The 20,174-nt window shown below is 33.0% G+C and overlaps 1 protein-coding gene across 1 annotated transcript; it reads left to right on the forward strand.

The window, feature by feature from the left end:
- Positions 1-8,410: 8,410 nt before the first annotated feature.
- On the forward strand, positions 8,411-18,631 carry LOC132759010 (integrator complex subunit 15-like). Its single transcript, XM_060750733.1, has 7 exons — positions 8,411-8,529; positions 11,371-11,578; positions 13,041-13,250; positions 13,535-13,703; positions 14,644-15,138; positions 15,843-15,888; positions 18,459-18,631. Exons 2-7 carry the CDS (start codon positions 11,378-11,380, stop codon positions 18,517-18,519), a joined length of 1,182 nt encoding a protein of 393 aa, XP_060606716.1. The 5' UTR covers positions 8,411-8,529; positions 11,371-11,377; the 3' UTR covers positions 18,520-18,631.
- Positions 18,632-20,174: the final 1,543 nt, after the last annotated feature.

The raw sequence follows: 20,174 nt of genomic DNA on the forward strand, positions 1-20,174 counted from the left end.
ATGCTTTAATGGTTATTAACCATGCATTAAAGTTGTTTTAGAGGCATTCACAAATGTAGTCAATCACGTTTTAAGCATCGTTCAAAATTTCACACCGTAGACCAAAACCATGGTTCAAAAAACTGTTAGTGTTACAGTAACCTATGGTCACGTTTAAGTCAACCAGGGTGATATAAGGTGACAAGTCCCTGTAAAACAGGAGAAGAAAACCACTGGCACTAAACGGAAAGAATATGTGCATAATATTCCAAACTTTACTCCATTTTAAACTTCTAATAGCTTTATATACCACATCATTCATCACTACTGTTATAATAACCCACTATATGAGTATAAAACATCAAATTGCCTCAATAAAAGCAGGAAAAGAAATGTCAACATACCACTTTTTAAAAAATCATAATTGGCAACAAAAATACCAGTATAACAGTAATACCAGGCTAATACAGCTCGATTTCGCCATTCCTTTCATTTATAATGTGTTTACATCAATACTGACAGATAGGGGTGTCCATCATTCTGATATAAAAGAATACTATCACCAAAATCTTTAACCAGTAAGCAATTACTCATTTTTTATCAGTTCAGCCTAATAGCATAGTCACAGGTACAGTGTTTGCTTCATAAATGTAAATCCAGGTTCGAATCCTGAAAAAGGCACTTTTTCTATTATTTTTTGTTTAAAGATATTTTTCAACTAAATGGATTTTGGTATTTTAACTTGTGAATAATTATTTCATTCACACACTGCTATTGAAAACATTCAGTTTTACACATATTCAAGAATAGTATTTTTCGAATTACAGAAATGTTACAGAGTATTAATTTTGAAGACCAGATTTATTTTAACACAAATCAAGTGAATACTAAAGTAATTGTAACAAAAATTAAGGAAAAAATTTTTGATGTAGAAGTTAATAAATGGAAACAATCATTAGAGTGTGTGTCATCTATATCAGGAAATGGTAGAAATAAGCTAAGAACATATAAAATGTTCAAGAATGTTTTTGAAACTGAAACTTATGTAAAAGAACATTTGCCTTTTCATTATCGAAGAGCTATGGCATTATTTAGATGCGGTGTTGCACCGATAAGATTGGAAACGGGGAGGTATGAAAATCTGTCAATACATGAAAGAACTTGTTTTAACTGTACTGATACTGTAGAAGATGAGATACATGTTATGTTACACTGTCCACTCTATTTACAATTCAGGGAAGACCTATTTGAATCTGCGAGAACAATTGTTAATAATTTTGACAACTTATCTGATGTGGAGAAAATGCATAACGTTTTTGTTAATCCATTTTTGACTAAGTTTACAGCCAAAGCATGCTTTAATATTTTAAAACATAGACGTCTTTTACTTTATTGTAGGTAACTATTTCTCTTATTAAGTAGGTATTTAAGATAGAGTGTTGTGAATCTTACAGATTGAATTTATTTTATTATTATACATTTTAGTATTTTATTTCTCTTAAATTTCATTAGAATTGTTATACATCAGACTAGTGAATTGTTTTATATATAGACTTTTAGACACATTAGTAGGAATATGAAAGCTTAAAATGATAGATTCACAGCATTCCCAATTCATTTATTATAAGTGTGTATAGTATATAATCATATAAGTATGTAAATATGATCTTTTATTATATTTACCTATAGATGTAAGCTTTGCTTACACGTCTCTTATAATTCTATATTGTATATTTATAATACTGATTATATTCCTTGATATAATAGGACTGTCCCATTATATAAAATCTGTGACCAAAAGAAAATGTAGATGGTTTAGTTTTAAGGCCAGAACATAATACTTCATAATTACATAGTATTACATTAGCTATATAAATGGTGAAGTTCAAAGAACCCGTGACACAGCAGTTACCTGATTTTGTGCTGACGTCAAAGGATTACACTTATCAAGACTGTAGGTCTACAACGAATGTGCTGAACAGAACTGTATTAAACAACATTGATACCCGGTAAGCATGGAAATGGCATACATGGAAGCAAAAAAGCTACAGCACAGGACAGGTGACAAAATAAATCAAAGCACAGATGGCGCTGAATTTGTTTGGGTCTCAGAATGTCAGAAAGGTGAAGGTTGTGAGATTATAAACCAATTTGTTTTTGTATAGTGCCACCAATGCTTTCCAGTGTTTTAACTGTAGTAAATATTGGCTATAAGACTAATTGCAACACTGATAGTCAATTCAATGTTTATTTGACTTAAAAAAAATTTTAAACCAGAAGGCCATGATGGCCCTGAGGGTGCTCACCTGTATATAGCCCCCCCCCCCCAACGTTGCGGGGCCAATTTAACCCAAGGGCTTTTATTTGCACAAACTTGGTAGACACCCATAAGAAGATGTTTCATGCTAAACATCTAAGCTGTAGCTCATTGGGCTTTTTAAAAGAAGATTTTTTTAAAGTTTTTACTATACACATATAGTTAAAAACAATGACACCCCTGGGGCCGGGCCAGTTTTGACCCCAGGGCTTTTATTTGAACAAACTTTGTAGACACTTACTAGAAGATGTTTCATGCTTAATATCTTAACTCTAGCTATTTGGGTTTTTCAAAGAAGATTTTTTAAGTTTTTGCTATACACATATAAGGAAAATCAATGACCCCCGGGCCGGGGCGGTGCCAATTTTGACCCCAGGGCTTTTATTTGAACAAACGTGGTAGACACCTTTTAGAACATGTTTGATGCTAAATATCTTAGCCATAGCTCTTTGAGTTCTTTAAAAAAAGATTTTTTAAGTTTTTACTATATGCATATAGGAAAAATCAATGACCCCCGGGGCGGGGCCAATTTTGACCCCAGGGCTTTTATTTGAACAAACTTGGTAGACATTTATTAGAACAAGTTTCATGCTAAATATCTTAGCTCTAACTCTTTTGGTTCTTTAAAAGAAGATTTTTTAAGTTTTTACTATATGCATATAGGGAAAATCAATGACCCCCTGGGGCGGGGCCAATTTTGACCCCAGGGCTTTTATTTGAACAAACTTGGTAGACACCTATTAGAACATGTTTGATGCTCAATATCTTAGCCATAGCTCTTTGAGTTCTTTAAAAGAAGATTTTTTAAGTTTTTACTATATGCATATAGGGAAAATCAATGACCCCCCGGGGCGGGGCCAATTTTGACCCCAGGGCTTTTATTTGAACAAACTTGGTAGACACCCTTTAGAACATGATTCATGCTAAATATCTTAGCTCTAGCTCTTTGGGTTCTTTAAAAGAAGATTTTTTAAGTTTTTACTATATGCATATAGGGAAAATCAATGACCCCCTGGGGCGGGGCCAATTTTGACCCCAGGGCTTTTATTTGAACAAACTTGGTAGACACTCACTAGAAGATGTTTCATGCCAAATATCTTAGCTCTAGCTCTTATGGTTTTTTAAAAGAAGATATTTAAAGTTTTTTCTTTCGGTTGCCATGGCAACCAGAGTTCTGCATGGAATTAAATTCTTTGAACAATTTTTAAAGGTGACCACCAAAGGAACATTCCTGTGAAGTTTGGATGAAATTGGCTTAGTGGTTTATGAGGAGATGTCATTTAAAGTAAAAGTTTACGGACGGACGCCGGACGGACGACGGACGGACGCCGGACGAAAAGCGATCACAAAAGCTCACCCTGTCACTTTTTGACAGGTGAGCTAAAAACAGGTTGCCTCAACTGGGATTTCAACTCCAGATCTCTCGATTCATAAACGAGCGTGCAAACCCCTCGGCCACGGTAAAGTTATATGTTAACGGCCTGAAGAAAAAACATATTATTCTAAATTAGGGTTTGCATGTAACTCTTATAATTTTGACGCTAAACCTGTTGTTAACACAGATGTAAATAATCATGGAGCTTACTGTAAGCATGTATATCTATAAAGAATGAAACAACATTAGAAATCTTCGACCATTCGGGAACTACTTTGCTTGAAAATTAATGCGCCTGTCATTTGAAAATCTTTACGCATTGATCTCCCCTGAATATTTTGGCGTAAGTGAACATATAAAGGGAAGTAACCGCTTCAAAAAAGTGGACTTCTTTAGGCATTTGCAATTAACAGCATTAGGCTCTGAAATTTCGCTACCATTATTTGTTTGGTCTGACGACCCAAACAAATAAAAACAACCAATCTCCATCAGTATGGTATTGTATGACCTTTATGGGACCAGGAGTTTCCATTCTGGCCAGCAATTTATGTCTGCTACCCGACCATTAACAGATGACTACCCAAACCAAAATGTTTGCTTGTTGTAAGCTTGCGAAAACATTGTGAAATTGCCTAGAAATGCTTTCCTAAAGCTTGCTACAAGCTTGTGCAAGTTTAGTACCAAATTTTGCAGAAACAGTACAAATTTGTGACATTTTTACTGCAAGCTTGGCAAGCTTTTAGTATAAATTGGACTTATACATATACTTATCATGGTGTTTATGTCACTCATCATTTTGTTATTAGCTCGACTATTCGAAGAATATGAGAGCTATTGTAGTCGCCCCTGCGTCGGCGTCGGCGTCAGCGTCGGCGTTGGTTAAAGTTTTTTGTAAAGTCAAATATCTCAATTATTACTCGAGATTATCAATTGAAACTTACAATACTTATTTATAGTAACAAGGTACATCAGATAGACAAGTTGGATAACTCTGCCTACAATATTGACAGAATTATGCCCCTTTTCAACTTAGAAATTTTGGTTAAAGTTTTTTGTAAAGTCAAATATCTCAATTATTGCTTGAGATATTCAATTGAAACTTACAATACTTATTTATAGTAACAAAGTACATCAGATTGACAAGTTGGATAACTCTGCCTACAATATTGACAGAATTATGCCCCTTTGGAACTTAGAAATTTTGGTTAAAGTTTTTTTGTAAAGTCAAATATCTCAATTATTGCTCGAGATATTCTATTGAAATTTAAAACACTCTTTTATAGTAACAATGTACATCAGTTTGCAAAATTGCATAACTCTGCCTGCAATATTTGCAGAATTGTTTGCCCCTTTGAAACTTAGAAATTTTGGTTAAAGGTCTTCAAAGATATTTACTACTTTACACATGCACTTAGGGTCATAATTGGAGGGTCATAATTGTATGTCACTGACCAAGTTCCATAACTCTATCTTGCATTAAGGCTGATTCATATCCCCTTTTCTACTTAGTCTCTTGGTAAATGTTTACATGCAAGTTTTACATATCTCAATAACTATTAAAGATGTTTATTTAAAACTTCACATATGCATTTAGGGTCATAATTGTAGGTCACTGACAAAGATCCATAATTCTATCTTGCATTTAGGCTGATTTTTCTCCCCTTTTTCAACTTAGAAATTCATGGTAAAGTTTTGCTTGTAAGCTGTTATCTCAATAACTACTGAAGGGTTTGTGCCTTTTTTGGGACAATTTTGTGCATTCATAATAATAAAGCAGTGATTTACTTGATAAAACATCTTAATAACAAGCCTTTGAACCTTTTCTGTCAAATTTATGTATTCATAGGTAATTAGTATTATTATACTCAATAAAACACCCTTGTGACATTACCTTCTGAATAGTCAAGCCAATACTGTATAATTAGACTCTCTCTAAGGCCTATAACATGAATTTATAAAAAATTAGCCCTTTTGTGAACTTAAAAAATTTAACATTATCAAGGCTCTTTTACTATCAAGCACTTAGAATAGTTGAGCATGCTGTCCTACAGACAGCTCTTGTTTGTATTAAATTTTGTAAAAATGTTTCAACTACATTGTATATGTTTGAATTTTTAACTTGTACCTATCAAAATAAGCTTTTAAAGATTACACAGTTTTATCACATACCTCATATCTGCAACAGTTAACCTCAATGTGCTAATCCATCAAACTTGTAAAACAATGGCATTAAGGCCTGAAGATAATCTAGTATAATCATGCCATCACCAGCTGCTATAAATTGAACCATTTCAACTATCTCCTGATTAACAAACTTTATGAACATTATAATATCAAAATGTTCAGGGTTTTTTTTCCAGGATTTTGGGAACATGACCCATACCCATGGAATAAGTAATTTCAGCGATGTTTTGTTAAACATTGGGGTAAAAATGCATGACTTAATTTTGCAGTGATTAAATGAATGCAAGGCTCACTGTCTAGGATGGGATCTTCAAACATTTAAGCACCATTACAGTGAAGAAGCCCTTATTTTAAAAGGTTGAAGAAGCCCTTATTTTAAAAGGTTTTAGAATTTGTAATTCAATAAATTTATCTTGTAACATTTAATTGGGAATTTTTTTCCTGTGGATTAGGAAAATAATATACTAGATCTATTTTCAATTGGGAAAATGACCAAATATCAAGCTAAAAAAAATCCCTGATACATACTATAACAGATTCCTACCTGTCATTCACCAACAACTTCATGTACATAGAATATGTTTCACAAAATCTTTATATCATTGAATTAAACAAAAAAGTGAACATGATAAAATGAGATGTTAAAAACCAAATAACTTGTAGGAAAATAAATTAAATAAATGTTGTAGTAATCATTTTAATACTGTAGGTAATTATTCTTCCTAGATTGTACAAGCAAATGAATCCTTCGACATGGGTTTACTAAATTTCAATCATTACAAGAATAAGTTTTGGATAAATAAAATAAATCTGAGATATATGCAATTCATCAGTTAGTATTTTGTAGAAAAAATCTCATTAAAATTTCAGCAAGGCCACGCACATCAGCATGTGTCATTTTCAAGTGTCACAGCAACTGAAAACATGGGTGTCATGTGCATTCTTCTATCCAGCCAACAACATGAATTATCTTCAAGATTAGTCCAACTGAGACTATAAAAAATGTCTATACTATTAAAAAACTTTTCACTAACAAGATACTTGTGTCAGGTTTCTTTTGTCATATTAGATGTTTCTGAAGGTGACTACCCTAACTGTTGAAAAAAATGTGTCTCCTGATATAAATATTCATACATGTACTATAATGCAACATAATAATGATATACTTATGATAATAAAACTACTTTAGGAAGTGCAATACATCAGTAATATTAAAATCTTAATGGTCAATCATATAATGCACGGAGAACTTACATACATGTAAATAAATTAATAAATACATGTATCAAAAATTCAAATATATAATGTTTATAATAAATATTGAAATATAGTTGTTTTCCTTCTAATACTACATGTCCAAAAATATTGCCAAATTAAATTAGATATTATTTATCTCATGAAAGCTGCCATTAAGAATTACCTTAGCAGTTAATTATACTAGGAGAGGAGATAAATTATTTAGTTATTGAATGTTGAATGCAAAATCTCCCTTAATACAAGTTTATATCTTTTGTTGTCTAGTGACTGTGTTTTCACTATGTTAGAAAAAAAAGCTAGCCTTTCAAAAACAAAAATTTTTAAGTGAAAGAATAAATTTTGACCTACCTATCCAACCTGACCCTTTCTGGTATCATGGTTTTTTGGAGGTAAAACAAATGCATTTTAAAGGGTGGCCTTCACTAATTCATCAATTACATAAAAGCTGTCAATTTTTGACAGTGTACTATTCAACTTCGATACAAAATCAGCATAAATCACAACATGCCACTTGTGAAAATGAAAATAACAGCATATTGATTATTACATGTTTCAAGGTGGTGCTGTTTTTTTTTTGTTTTTTTTGTTTTTTTTTAAATTAAGTTCTACTGTAGTTCTCAGGCTTCCATAACTTTATATGTTGCTTTTATTTTGACGTTGTGCGACAGTAAACAGTACTATAAAACCTGTTCACAGAAGTCTCTTTAGCTAAACCATATCTTGGTTGGTATGGGAAATATTTAGGTTTTTTAAAATGCTATACTTATATACAATATTCTAGTCTTTTCAAAGAGACACCAAGATAATTTTGGATGGGCGATGTCTATATATCTATGAATGGTGAAGTGTTCAACAAATTGACAATTGTTTGTTAAAAAATCATGATACCATAGCATGCCATTCCGTTGATCATGTTACTGTTTTATGTTATTTGCCAGATGCCCTACTTAGGTTGACTTTTAGTTGAAAATTATTTGCAACAAAAGTCTCCAGAGGTTGTCATGAAAATAAGAAGTTAGCATCATCTTAGAAAAAAGTATCAAATGCCATATAAATAACGTGTGCGTGATATTATGTTCATTATGTGTATGAAAACATATTAAATTTAAACTTTACATACCTGAGTTTATACCTGTTTGTTTATTAAAGGGATCAGTTAGTGAATGTTAAATTAAGAATATTTTTACTGCATCATTAATCCATAATAAAATGCTATTAATTAGTACGACGAGATAAAATTATACTGTTTTAATATTTAAAATCAAACGTTAAATTATAAATGTACGTTCAAATTTTAAACAACTAATTGCTACTCCCTTTGCATGGAATTTTTGCGGGAACCAGGCTGATATCTGCATCCGGGTACGAAATTTCGTCCTTGCTATGAAACTAGTGTGAGCTCAACAGTGCTCAAAAGGTATAGCGACTCTCAGTATCTATGCTTTTAAAGTTGAACTTTGATTCATTTGAATGAAATTGATTCATTTGAATTTAAATGAAATTCAAAATGAATGTCTTTATAAAAATACTTCGCCTTTGTTTTATGGGGTAGAAAAAGTTATTGTTTTTGAGTTTTATGTACACAAAACTAAACGTAACTTAACTGTCAAAATGTAGATCTAATCAAATTATTCAAAGTGCAATCAGAAAGGAACATGTTTAAAGCTGCACACCTTCAGATGAGCTATTGTGGCTCAGATTCTGTAAAATTTGTATATTACCCAATGACAGAGAAACAAAATTTCACATTGTCTGATTGTTCTTTATATTATTAATTATTTATTCAAATATCATTAGGCCTACTTTACTAAAATCAGGTGTTTTGCTTTTGGAAGTGGCTAGCTGTACGGGCCCGTACGGCTAGCCAAAAGTTCTAGCCGTACGTGAGTCACGTACGACTAGCCAGGACACACTGTATTGGCTAGCCGTACGGCACTTTTCAAAAATATATGGAAGGCGGAAAGCATATGTTATTTTATGACTTTAAGCGACGATTTTAGTCAAGAAGCATGAAAATCAAGGACGTTATAACATGCAACTTTGACACTTATTAAGATTATACAACGCTTGTTCGTATTCATTTTTTTTTTTTGCAAAACGGCGTAGCATCTTTATTAAAGTGAACACACTAGGACAAATGCGGAGATTTGATTAAAATCGGCGTTTAACATGTTTAAAGACACAAAATAACATATGCATTTTCGACTTCAATATAATTTTGAAAAGTGCCGTACGGCTAGCCAATACAGTGTGTCCAGGCTAGTGGCTAGAACTTTTGGCTAGCCGTACGGGCCCGTACGGCTAGCCACTTCCTTTGCTTTTAAAGCCATTACTTTGGGAAAAATACCGAAGCTCAGTGTTTGAAGTTTTGCATTGTAAAATTGCTTAATTGTGAAAAATATTTGGTACCACAAGAAACATCCTTACACTCAAATTATGTGCTGCATTGTTCATACCAATACAAATGTCACATATGGAGCGTAACAAATACAATAATATAGTGCCAATAATTTGTCAGGAAACATCTGCCTGTTACAATACCAGAATGAACTTAAGCAAATTTGTCTGTTTTGTTATTGGGAATTTCAAATCTGTTAGGATTTTTTTTAAAGATTGGGAAAAAATAATAAGCATTTTTAATTGGGAATTGTTCTTATAATCTGACCAGTGATGAGACTGGGATAAGGCATGAAAACGAGTTAAAGTTACACTGCAGTATTCCCATACTCGTTCAGTTTTTTATTTAATATATATTAAATGTTATACAGTTTTAGGTGGGAAATATAGGACTCTATTGACACATTGAAAGCCAAAAAGTATTTTTGAAATCCTATGAATTGAAAATAGGAAATTTTAAATGCAAAACAAATCCGTTATGTTAAAAATGAAAGTTTAAATATGAAGGAGCATAGTTAGGATATGTTGCCTGCTTTTTAACTTTTTGCCATCTTATCTGTGATATGATGCATGCTACATAGCATCTGATCCCCTTTCAAAATTCCGTTTTGTTCAGTTCCGCCCATAATGTTTTCTCGTTAAGGGCACACGCTTTCTATTACTTGGGGACGATACGCAGCTTTTCATGGAATGACACTTAGCACTTGTCACATTGAAGGGTCCAATTGATAACAGCTGCATGAACACATCTGTAGATGTTTTGAAATTCAAAATTACACTATTTTCATGTTTAAATATTGAAATCTGTTTGGGCTGGTGTGAGGGGGCATGGACAATAGTTTGCACTTGATAGTACTGTCCATGAACAGGCTCAATCAAATTGTGCCTGCAACATTTTCAATTTTGCTACTTTGGACTTTATTTTCTCTATATAACAAATCTAAATAAGGGTCATTTATGATTTTATATCTTAATTGATGATAAGGGTAGCAGTGGCCTAGTGGTTAAGGTGTCTGCCTCTCAACCCAGGGATCAAGGGTTTAAGCCCTAAGGGGGCAGGGGACATATCCGAATGATGGCCCCGGTCAAATTTTTTAATAACTCAGACATGGTGTTTTGAAGGTACTGGAAACTTCTGATATTTCTCTGTCATTGTAATTCTTTCTTGTTTGTGTGTAGGAAATGAGAAGTATTTTTGGGTTTTTACCCGAAACTAAGCATTTTGGTAGCTTTGTATGTATTTCTGACTCCAAGTGGAGGTGAAAAAGTTAAAAATCAAGCTTTGACAGTTGGCGCCAAACAAGTAAGAAATTTCAGATAAATTTTGTGAAAAATCTAAACGTATGACAGACACTTTATTGGTCATTTCTGAAAATGCCATAGCTTGAACTGCGTGTTACTGATATATTTAAAGGAATCGGGCGGATTCTGGAGTATGCTGCATCTTCATGAAGATTGCCCATATTGGTATATTTTAGGTGTGATTTTGGGTGGGTGGGGGTAAATATAAATTGCTGTCAGTCATTTTTTGAAGGAGCAATGCATGCAAACTATTATTTTCTTCAATGTATGTCATATATCCTTGAATAATGCTGTGCAACTGGTTATCTGCCTGCGAAACAGATTTTGAAATATTTGGAATTGTGTTTCTGGTCACACTGAAATACAAAATTGTTCATTTTTAGGTCCCCTGCCCCCTAAAGGGTCACAACCATGTTATTTCATATAACACCAGTACTTGTTGGTTACCAGGAAATTGTACTCAAAAGTGATTAGAATAAGTTGCAAGAACTTGTTTCTCAATTGAGCTTTATAAATAAATATGTTTAAACCAAATGATGATAAAAAGTTTCGTTCACAGAATCTAAATGAGTGGTGTAGTGAAGAAACTTCAGTATCTGGAGTTTCCAGAATGTACAAAAGAAGCCCTCAACTACTTAGTGAGGACATGTGCCTCAGATCCCCACAGGGGTGTTCCAGGAAGGTCCTCTGGTGGTGAAAATGTTGCATCTGTGGTTGCACAAGATTACATTATTGAAATTTCAAGAAAGAAAGGCCATAAAAATAGGGTAAGTTAACCAATTTGATTTAGGTCAATTTAACTCTCTTAATTAACCAGGTTTTCAATTTTGAAAATCCTGGTTATTAGATTGGGGTATGGCGGGCGGATGGGCGGATGGGCGGCTGGGCGGATGGGCGGATGGGCGGGCGTCAAACGAAATTGTGTCCGCTCTGTAACTCTTCAACCCTTTGAAGAATTTTGATGAAACTTCAGACAAATGTTTACCACATCAAGATGACGTGCAGAACGCATGTTCCGCATGGCTGGCTCCAAGGTCAAGGTCACAGTGACATTAACATTGAAAATCCTGTCCGCTCTGTAACTCTTCAACCCTTTGAAGAATTTTGATGAAACTTCAGACAAATGTTTACCACATCAAGATGACGTGCAGAACGCATGTTCCGCATGGCTGGCTCCAAGGTCAAGGTCACAGTGACATTAACATTGAAAATCCTGTTTACATGATTTTAACTTGATTTGGCAGTCAAAGGTCATATCATCTTTGGAGGTAATTTAAAAAAGATATGATATATTATTTCATGTCTACTTTGTAACTTGTTTTTCATTATACAGAATTATCAATATAATTATAGTGAACAAATTCTTCTGTGCTGAACTCGTCCTACATTTCTCAACGGATTTTGTTCAAACTTTCACAGAAGCTTTGTCATCAAGCACCCTGGCACATATTGTCGGGGTTTTGTGATTGGATAGTTTTTGACCTAATTATGGCCCTTTGTTTTTTTCCTTATACATAATATTATAGTGAACACTTCTTCAGTGGCAATTCCTCCTACATTATTCATGTTTTACATTGCACATAGTTACATTGTTTGTTGCTTGTATTTGTATTTCAAATACAACATATTTATCTACAATGGTGATAATTGAAAACCTGGTTTCATGGCATTGCCATGTTTCTTGTTTTTTTTTATGAAGTGATATAGACATTTTTCATGCTTCAAATCTTGAAAGTTGCTCTGTATTAATCATTGTAAATTATTAACAGTACACTGAAAAAATGGTTTAATGTTGGTGTATAGATCTAGGTAAACATTGTAGTAAGTAGACTTATCTTTGATACTATCGCACACATTCTGTAGAAGTTAATTAAGAACTTTATTCCTTTTTTTAAAAATTTAAGATATTTGTCATGTTCATTGCCTGATTGACACCTACAAAAGTTATATAAATCATGGTCCATTTATATAAATCATTTAGGTCCAAAATAGCCCACCCTTGGAGTTGATTAGATTATAGAGACTTGTATAATATATATATCTTAAAATCTTCTCCTAAAACTAAAATGCCCAAAAGCAAAGTTATTTAGAAAATAACATCACAAAACTAGTATTACTAGTAAATTTTGATCCTATAATAAGAATGTGTGATCCCATCTTGCATAACAGAGTTGCGGCCGGTTAAGTGGCAGGTTGTTTTAAATTTATAATCTGATTTACTTCTTTCAGAAACTGAATTCAGTTAATGAACTTCAACTTCTTGAGATGTTATGTTCAGCTTTACAAGAGGCTCCAGAACATGCTTGTTACAGTGTATTCACTGCCATATTTGGTGGCCATGTTGACCCAGTTAAAATCAGTCTTATGACCAAACTGGTATCCATGGCAATATCTATCAGCTGCAGTCCTGTGCTCGGATGTGCTGCCTTATGGATGCAGGTTAATATTTTCAGAGTTTAAATCTTTAGAACTTATTTTCTACATGTATCTTGTGTTAAACATTTAGTTAAAGTTACTATACTGTACTTACCTGATTTCTTTTCTGTTTACTGATATGATATGGAAGGTTGATAGCTGTGTTCTTAGAGATATTTGTAGGGTATCATCTTTGAGTGTAAATTTTTCAATCTCTGACTAATTCTTAATACCTTTCATCTTGATATCCCCAAAATAAATAATGGACAGCTACATAAATGTATAAAATGTTTTTAATCTCCCAACAGGAGCAGGGAAGTCAGAGTCAGTGTGTTTGTGATTTGGCCCAGAAATTGGTAGATGACTACTGCATGTTGTATCCAAATGTTAGCAAGGCATTCAAGAACCTGCCTAAAGTATCATCATTGTTTACATGCAATTTTATGACAGCCCTGACAACTATCTACCCTTATACAGGTATGTTAAAACTTGCTTGTTTGAAGATATACTATAATGTCCCTTTAATTAAAAGTTATTTTTTCTCTTTGTGAAAATTGTTTCCCTGTTTGATATTTTCATGAATATATATTTATATTACCATCTGTTTACTATGCCCAGGAAAACCGATTTTGTATGGTTCTGTGTTAATTTTAATCAATTATTTATTTCTTAAACTTTGTACAAAATGTAGTCAGCCCCCCCCCCCCCCCCCCAGTAGTGAGAGAATCAGATTAGAAATCACTAGTTTGAACCTCATGTGTCACGAATGTAGGACAAAACCCCACACCTCAAAACCCCACACCTCAAAATTTTATGGAGTAGACAAAACCCCACACCTTCAATTTTATAGAGTGGATATAACCCCAAACCTTCTAATTATTTGTTATAAAACCATACAATTCATATGATTTTGATCTTGTTAGAAAAGAATAAATAGAATAATTACACAAGTTTGATATAGTTACTTTAATTATTTTACATAGTTCCTTTGATCATGATAATTATAATGGTATATTATATTTTATTAATATATAATACAATATGATTAAATAATAATAGACTATACAAATATTACAAACTGTTAAATAAAAATCAAAGGATAAGCATTCAAATATTACAAATGTTATATAAAAATCAAAGGGTAAGTCTTCATTAATCTTAATTTGCATTAATTATTCAAAGTGTCAACAATGTCACTTATTGTCTCTCACCGCTGATTCAGAAATTATGTGTGGGATTAGTAGTCAGTCACTTGCAGAAATTGGTAATCCGGAAAGCCAGTTAGATATGACAAAAAATGATCAGGCTTAAGAAATAGACATATTGTACTGAAAGTAAATATATTTTAAAAATACATTATATATACATGTACTGTGAAAAACCAGTAACTTAATTTATGTGATTTCATTTGATTTAGATGCCAGCAAGTCACCTCCTCCAGTTTTGTTAGAGTGTTTTGTAGACTGGATCTCAGCTGATTCTTGTTTGTGTTCAGACTCTGTAAGACTTGTGCGTATCCAGTCAACATTTACCTGTCCAATCGGTGGACTGGTACGCTGGTGCATTCTTGGACCTCTTGTGACAAATAGTATTGATGCAGACACAAAAACTTCAGAAATAGTAAAAAGTGAAAGACCTAGTGCTTCAAAGACAGGGAAATTCTCTTCTGAGAAATTGCAGAGTTTATTTTCAAGGTTACACCTTGCAGTGCTTCAAAGCTTACAAGCTTATAAAAGTATGGGACTCCAAGAGCAACTTTTGACATTTACAGATCTATTTATAGTGTCAAAGACACTAGCAGTATTTTATAAAGGTGGACAATGCACAGAGCAGTTATTGTCTGTTGTAAATATTTCCACAGACAGACTTTCTCAAATTATACAGGTTGCGTTGACTACCAACAGTCTTTCAGGTAATATCATGCTGTAATTCTATTTTATATCATATTTAACAAGCTTCTATGGTTGGAGATCAAATTGTTGAATTTTGCATAAATTAGGTTAAATCACTTTGTTATTTATGTAATGATTTGATTCATACTTGGACAAAACAACTCATATGACAAAACCTTTGAAAAGATTTGAAAAGGCAACATACATGTATATGATAAAACCAAAATGCAGAATGATTTAAATATGATATTGACCTTAAAATGACCCTGACCATGAAGGTAGGATTATATAATTTGTCAAAATCGTCATTACTTCTTCTGCATAAATTGACACTAAAGACAACATTAGTATATTAGATACAATTCATGTATGACCGTGGAAACAAACTTTTGATTAAACTTTGTGCAGAGAAATGATCTTTTTTGAAAACCCATCACGTCAATATTCATATTCGGAAATGTTTATTTATAAGTTTTAGCTTGATGATAAAAGCATATTTAGTGTTTACCTTTATAAGCCTTCATGGTCAAGTGGTTTAGTGTTAACTTCTAACCAGTTGCCCCTTTCTTCTGAGGATTAATATATTACATAGAGGTCTTCCTCCATCAGTAAGTCACCTTATGTCACCATATGACCATAGCTATGTTATGTGAAACTAAAAAAAAATGCCAATGGCTACAATGTTGATAATTAACTAGCTGATAAATTTCATCAATTATTTCAGAAAAGTTTGACATACGCCAAGTGTGTGAAGGACTACCACAGAACAGGTATATATCCAACCATTAAGATATGATAAATATTAGATCTTACACAAATTGAATTTTCATGTAGAATTAAGTTATGTTTAACAAGTCTTGGTAAGTGTTATTTAGCATGGCTTTTTAACCTTGACCTTGCTGGCAACAACCGAATCAACCAATTAAGCAGTCCAGACCAAGATCAGCCTGTACACCTTTGCTATCTGATCATGGTCTGCGCTGTTCTCTATTCAGTCAGCACATATTTTTAATTTTCCCCAAAAATTTATGTTTTATCCAGATAAAGAGATGAACAACTCAATTTTTTAGCTCAATTATTGAAGAATAGGGAGAGCTATTGTACTCATCCAGGCATTGTGTGTCAATGTTAGCATTAGTGTCTCACTTTGATTAAGTTATTGTGTGCAAGTTGGTATCTCAAAAACTACTGAAGGGAATGGGTTGAAGGGTTGAAATGTCATACACTTATATGAGAGCATAATAGGAGGTCACTAAGGCCAATAACTGACATGCATTATGACTGACAGAATTTTGACCCCTTTTGAACTCAATTTTTTTTACAGTATCCAGGCTCTTGGCTGAGAATACTGCCCTTCCAAAATCACTTGTAGATATTTAATACTGGGTTAATTTGTTAAGGGTTTATACTGTCTGTATGTAAGAAATGACAATCAATGTAGGTTTTTGTGTCGCCTCTACGGAGTAGTGGCGACATATAGGGATCACTTCTCCGTCGTCTGTCTGTCCGTCTGTCCGTCACAAAACTTGTCCGGACTACTCCTCATAAACTACTGGTGCAATTTCATCCAAACTTTACAGGAATGATCAGTATCAAGTCTAGTTGTGCATATTGTCAGCATTTTCCGGTTCAATGATTTTTGGCAGAGTTATGGCCCTTTAATAATTTTTAATTTTAAAGTTTGTCCGGACTACTTCTCTTATACCACTAAAGCAATTTCAATGAAACTTTACAGGATTGATCTGTAGCTCAAGTCCTTGCGCATATTGCAAGGGTTTTCCGGTTGAATGATTTTTGGCCGAGTTATGGCCCTTTGATAAAAAAGGTGTATTTTTCTGTGTGTTGCCAGATACACAAAACTTGTCCGGACTACTCCTCATAAACTACTGGTGCAATTTCATCCAAACTTTACAGGAATGATCAGTACCAAGGGTAGTTGTGCATATTGTCAGCATTTTCCGGTTCAATGATTTTTGGCAGAGTTATGGCCCTTTAATAATTTTTAATTTTAAAGTTTGTCCGGACTACTTCTCTTATACCACTAAAGCAATTTCAATGAAACTTTACAGGATTGATCTGTAGCTCAAGTCCTTGCGCATATTGCAAGGGTTTTCCGGTTGAATGATTTTTGGCCGAGTTATGGCCCTTTGATAAAAAAGGTGTATTTTTCTGTGTGTTGCCAGATACACAAAAGCTTGTCCGGACTACTCCTCATAAACTACTGGTGCAATTTCATCTAAACTTTACAGGAATGATCAGTACCAAGGGTAGTTGTGCATATTATCAGCATTTTCCGGTTCAATGATTTTTGTCAGAGTTATGGCCCTTTAATAATTTTTATTTTTAAAGTTTGTCCGGACTACTTCTCTTATACCACTAAAGAAATTTCAATGAAACTTTACAGAATTGATCTGTAGCTCAAGTCCTTGCGCATATTGCAAGGGTTTTCCGGTTGAATGATTTTTGGCCGAGTTATGGCCCTTTGATAAAAAAGGTGTATTTTTCTGTGTGTTGCCAGATACACAAAACTTGTCCGGACTACTCCTCATAAACTACTGGTGCAATTTTATCCAAACTTTACAGGAATGATCAGTACCAAGTCTAGTTGTGCACTGTCCGTCTGTCTGTCCGTCTGTCACAAACTTTGTCCCAACATGAAATTGGCCATCATGAGGCGACACATGTGATTACTGATCGCTCTTGTTTTATCACATGATGGTATAAAGGCAGATATTATAGAAAGTGGCAAAATCATTATGTGACAACCAAATGTGTATTACACAGTCATGTGTAATATTAAGATATGCATTATGGTTATATTGTGTTTAACAAAAAAAAAATGAGAAAAAAGTAATTTCATGCACAACAGTAACTTCTTAATGTTTGACTGTTTACCTACTTAAAAATCTATCCAGGCCACTAGAAATTCTTTTATTTAATACCTTTACCATCATATTTAGGAATCTTGTACATGTTGTATGATAAATGATGTTGATTGCTAGATTGCAATTGGGGATATTAAAATAAAATAAGAAAAGTATGCACCATTATTTCGCATCAAGTATTATAAGACCAACTAATGCCCTGACGCCTCACGAAAAACATGCCTAATATCTTATTATTAAGTAAACAAAAAATTCAACAATAGCAGAAAATTATTTTTAACAAATTTGTCTTTGTTCCTGTAGCAGTCGTACTGTTCATCTGGTAAATTAAGATATCATATCATTTGTAGAGCTTAGCATTTTGAGAATTCCCCTCTTTTCATAGTGTAAACTGAAAATTATGTTATAAAGCTCAACAAGTCTTTTATGTTTGTTTCATTTGTTGTATTTTTCAGGTTGTTGCAAATGATTGTGTCAATGAGATATGGAAAACAAGAAGCAATGGATTTATCATGAGACATTTATAGCTTAAGTGTGTCAGCTTTCTTCATAGAAAATAAAAATGACTATACAAATACCCTGTATAGCATTAAAGTTTCAATGAATAAATAAATAAATAAAATAGTCAGATAGGTTGTTGCTCATATCCTTTGCATCAATAATGTAATGTGCGATACTTTCATGCCTTCACTAAAAAAGCGCCAGATCATATACTGCGACAGGGTGGTATGTCCATATATATTTAAGTCGCGTTTACCTTATTTGGTTAATGTACTGAAAAGGTTAAAGCCATGGTCTATATACATTGTTTCCACATTGTTTCAAACTTCGAATACACAGCTTTAAGTAATCTGTTCTTATCTCTAATGAAGACCAACACCATCTATTTTTTCGTATTTTATTCATAATATTGTAATCAAATAACACATCGTAGCATTTAATGACCAAACAGTCTCTTTGAAACATTTGAAAGTGAATTGTGTTTTTCTTTTAACTATCTTTTACTAAATGTTGTGTTCTTTCATTAAGGTATTAAGACCCTAATGGGCACTATCAGAAACTAAAAAATTGACATCATAAGTCAGATGTATACCTTAAAATACACCTGTATGCAAAATTTAAACAAAGTTTACCGTACGGAAATCAAGTTATGGCCATTTTTCTGAACTCAAGCTAGGATGTTATGAGGGCCCTTTTTTAGAAAGTAGGAACCTTAAAATAATCTGCAATAACATTCTAATAAGAAATGTTTTCCCATTCATTTTTGGTAAGAAACAAATAGTACCATTCAGCTAACAATCCAAATAAGCAAAATTATGGTTTCTACTTCAAATTTATGAAATATGTATAAAAATGTTACCCTACCCCACCCATTTTTACCACGTGTCTGACCATTTTTCTACTTAGGGAGCTTAATTTAAAAAATTCTTAAAATTGACCCAAATGAGGGCCTGTTTTCAAAGTTTTCCTAAATTTTTAAAATAGTATATTGGTTGATCTTGTAAAATATGAAAGACTTTTACTGTCTAGTTTTGATTATATTACACTTTGAAAATATCAGGTACCATATTTATTACTAGATTTAGCATAATTTAGCCAATAAATACCTATATAAATTAAGAAATCAAAATTAAACACTTTTTTCTTTCTAAATGGGACATGAGAGATACATAAATAATGTTAAAAGAAAAAAAGAAAGAAAAAAAAAGTTGACCCTTCTGGGGATTGAACCCATGGCTCTCATTTTCAATGTAGTTAACAGTAGTTCTAGCCTATTTGAATACTCTTCAAAGCGGAGGTAATGCATTAGGGTGCTAATACCTTAAATGACCACTTGTCAATAGATTTCGTATTTTGCAACACCGGTTCTTTATTGAGAGGTTATCCAGTATGTAGTCCTTAAACAGCCTAATTGTAATAGTTGAATATATTTCTATATTATTTTGTTTCCATCTTTTCATATTTGAAAAAAAATGTGTGATCTTTACAATATCACTATGTTTACGAAGACTGGCCTTTATTGACAGGTTATACAGTATGTCATAATAATAGAGGTTTCTTCACAGCCATCTGATAGTTAAATTTAATGTATAGTTTTTATGCATTATCTGTTAATTTTTTAATCTTGTCTTATTATTAAATGTCAATAAAGGCCATATTTATATTTCCTA

The sequence above is a fragment of the Ruditapes philippinarum genome, unplaced genomic scaffold (genome assembly GCF_026571515.1).
Source record: "Ruditapes philippinarum isolate M1 unplaced genomic scaffold, ASM2657151v2 ctg3315_1_1_1_1, whole genome shotgun sequence".
In the NCBI taxonomy this organism is placed as follows: Eukaryota; Metazoa; Mollusca; class Bivalvia; order Venerida; family Veneridae; genus Ruditapes; species Ruditapes philippinarum.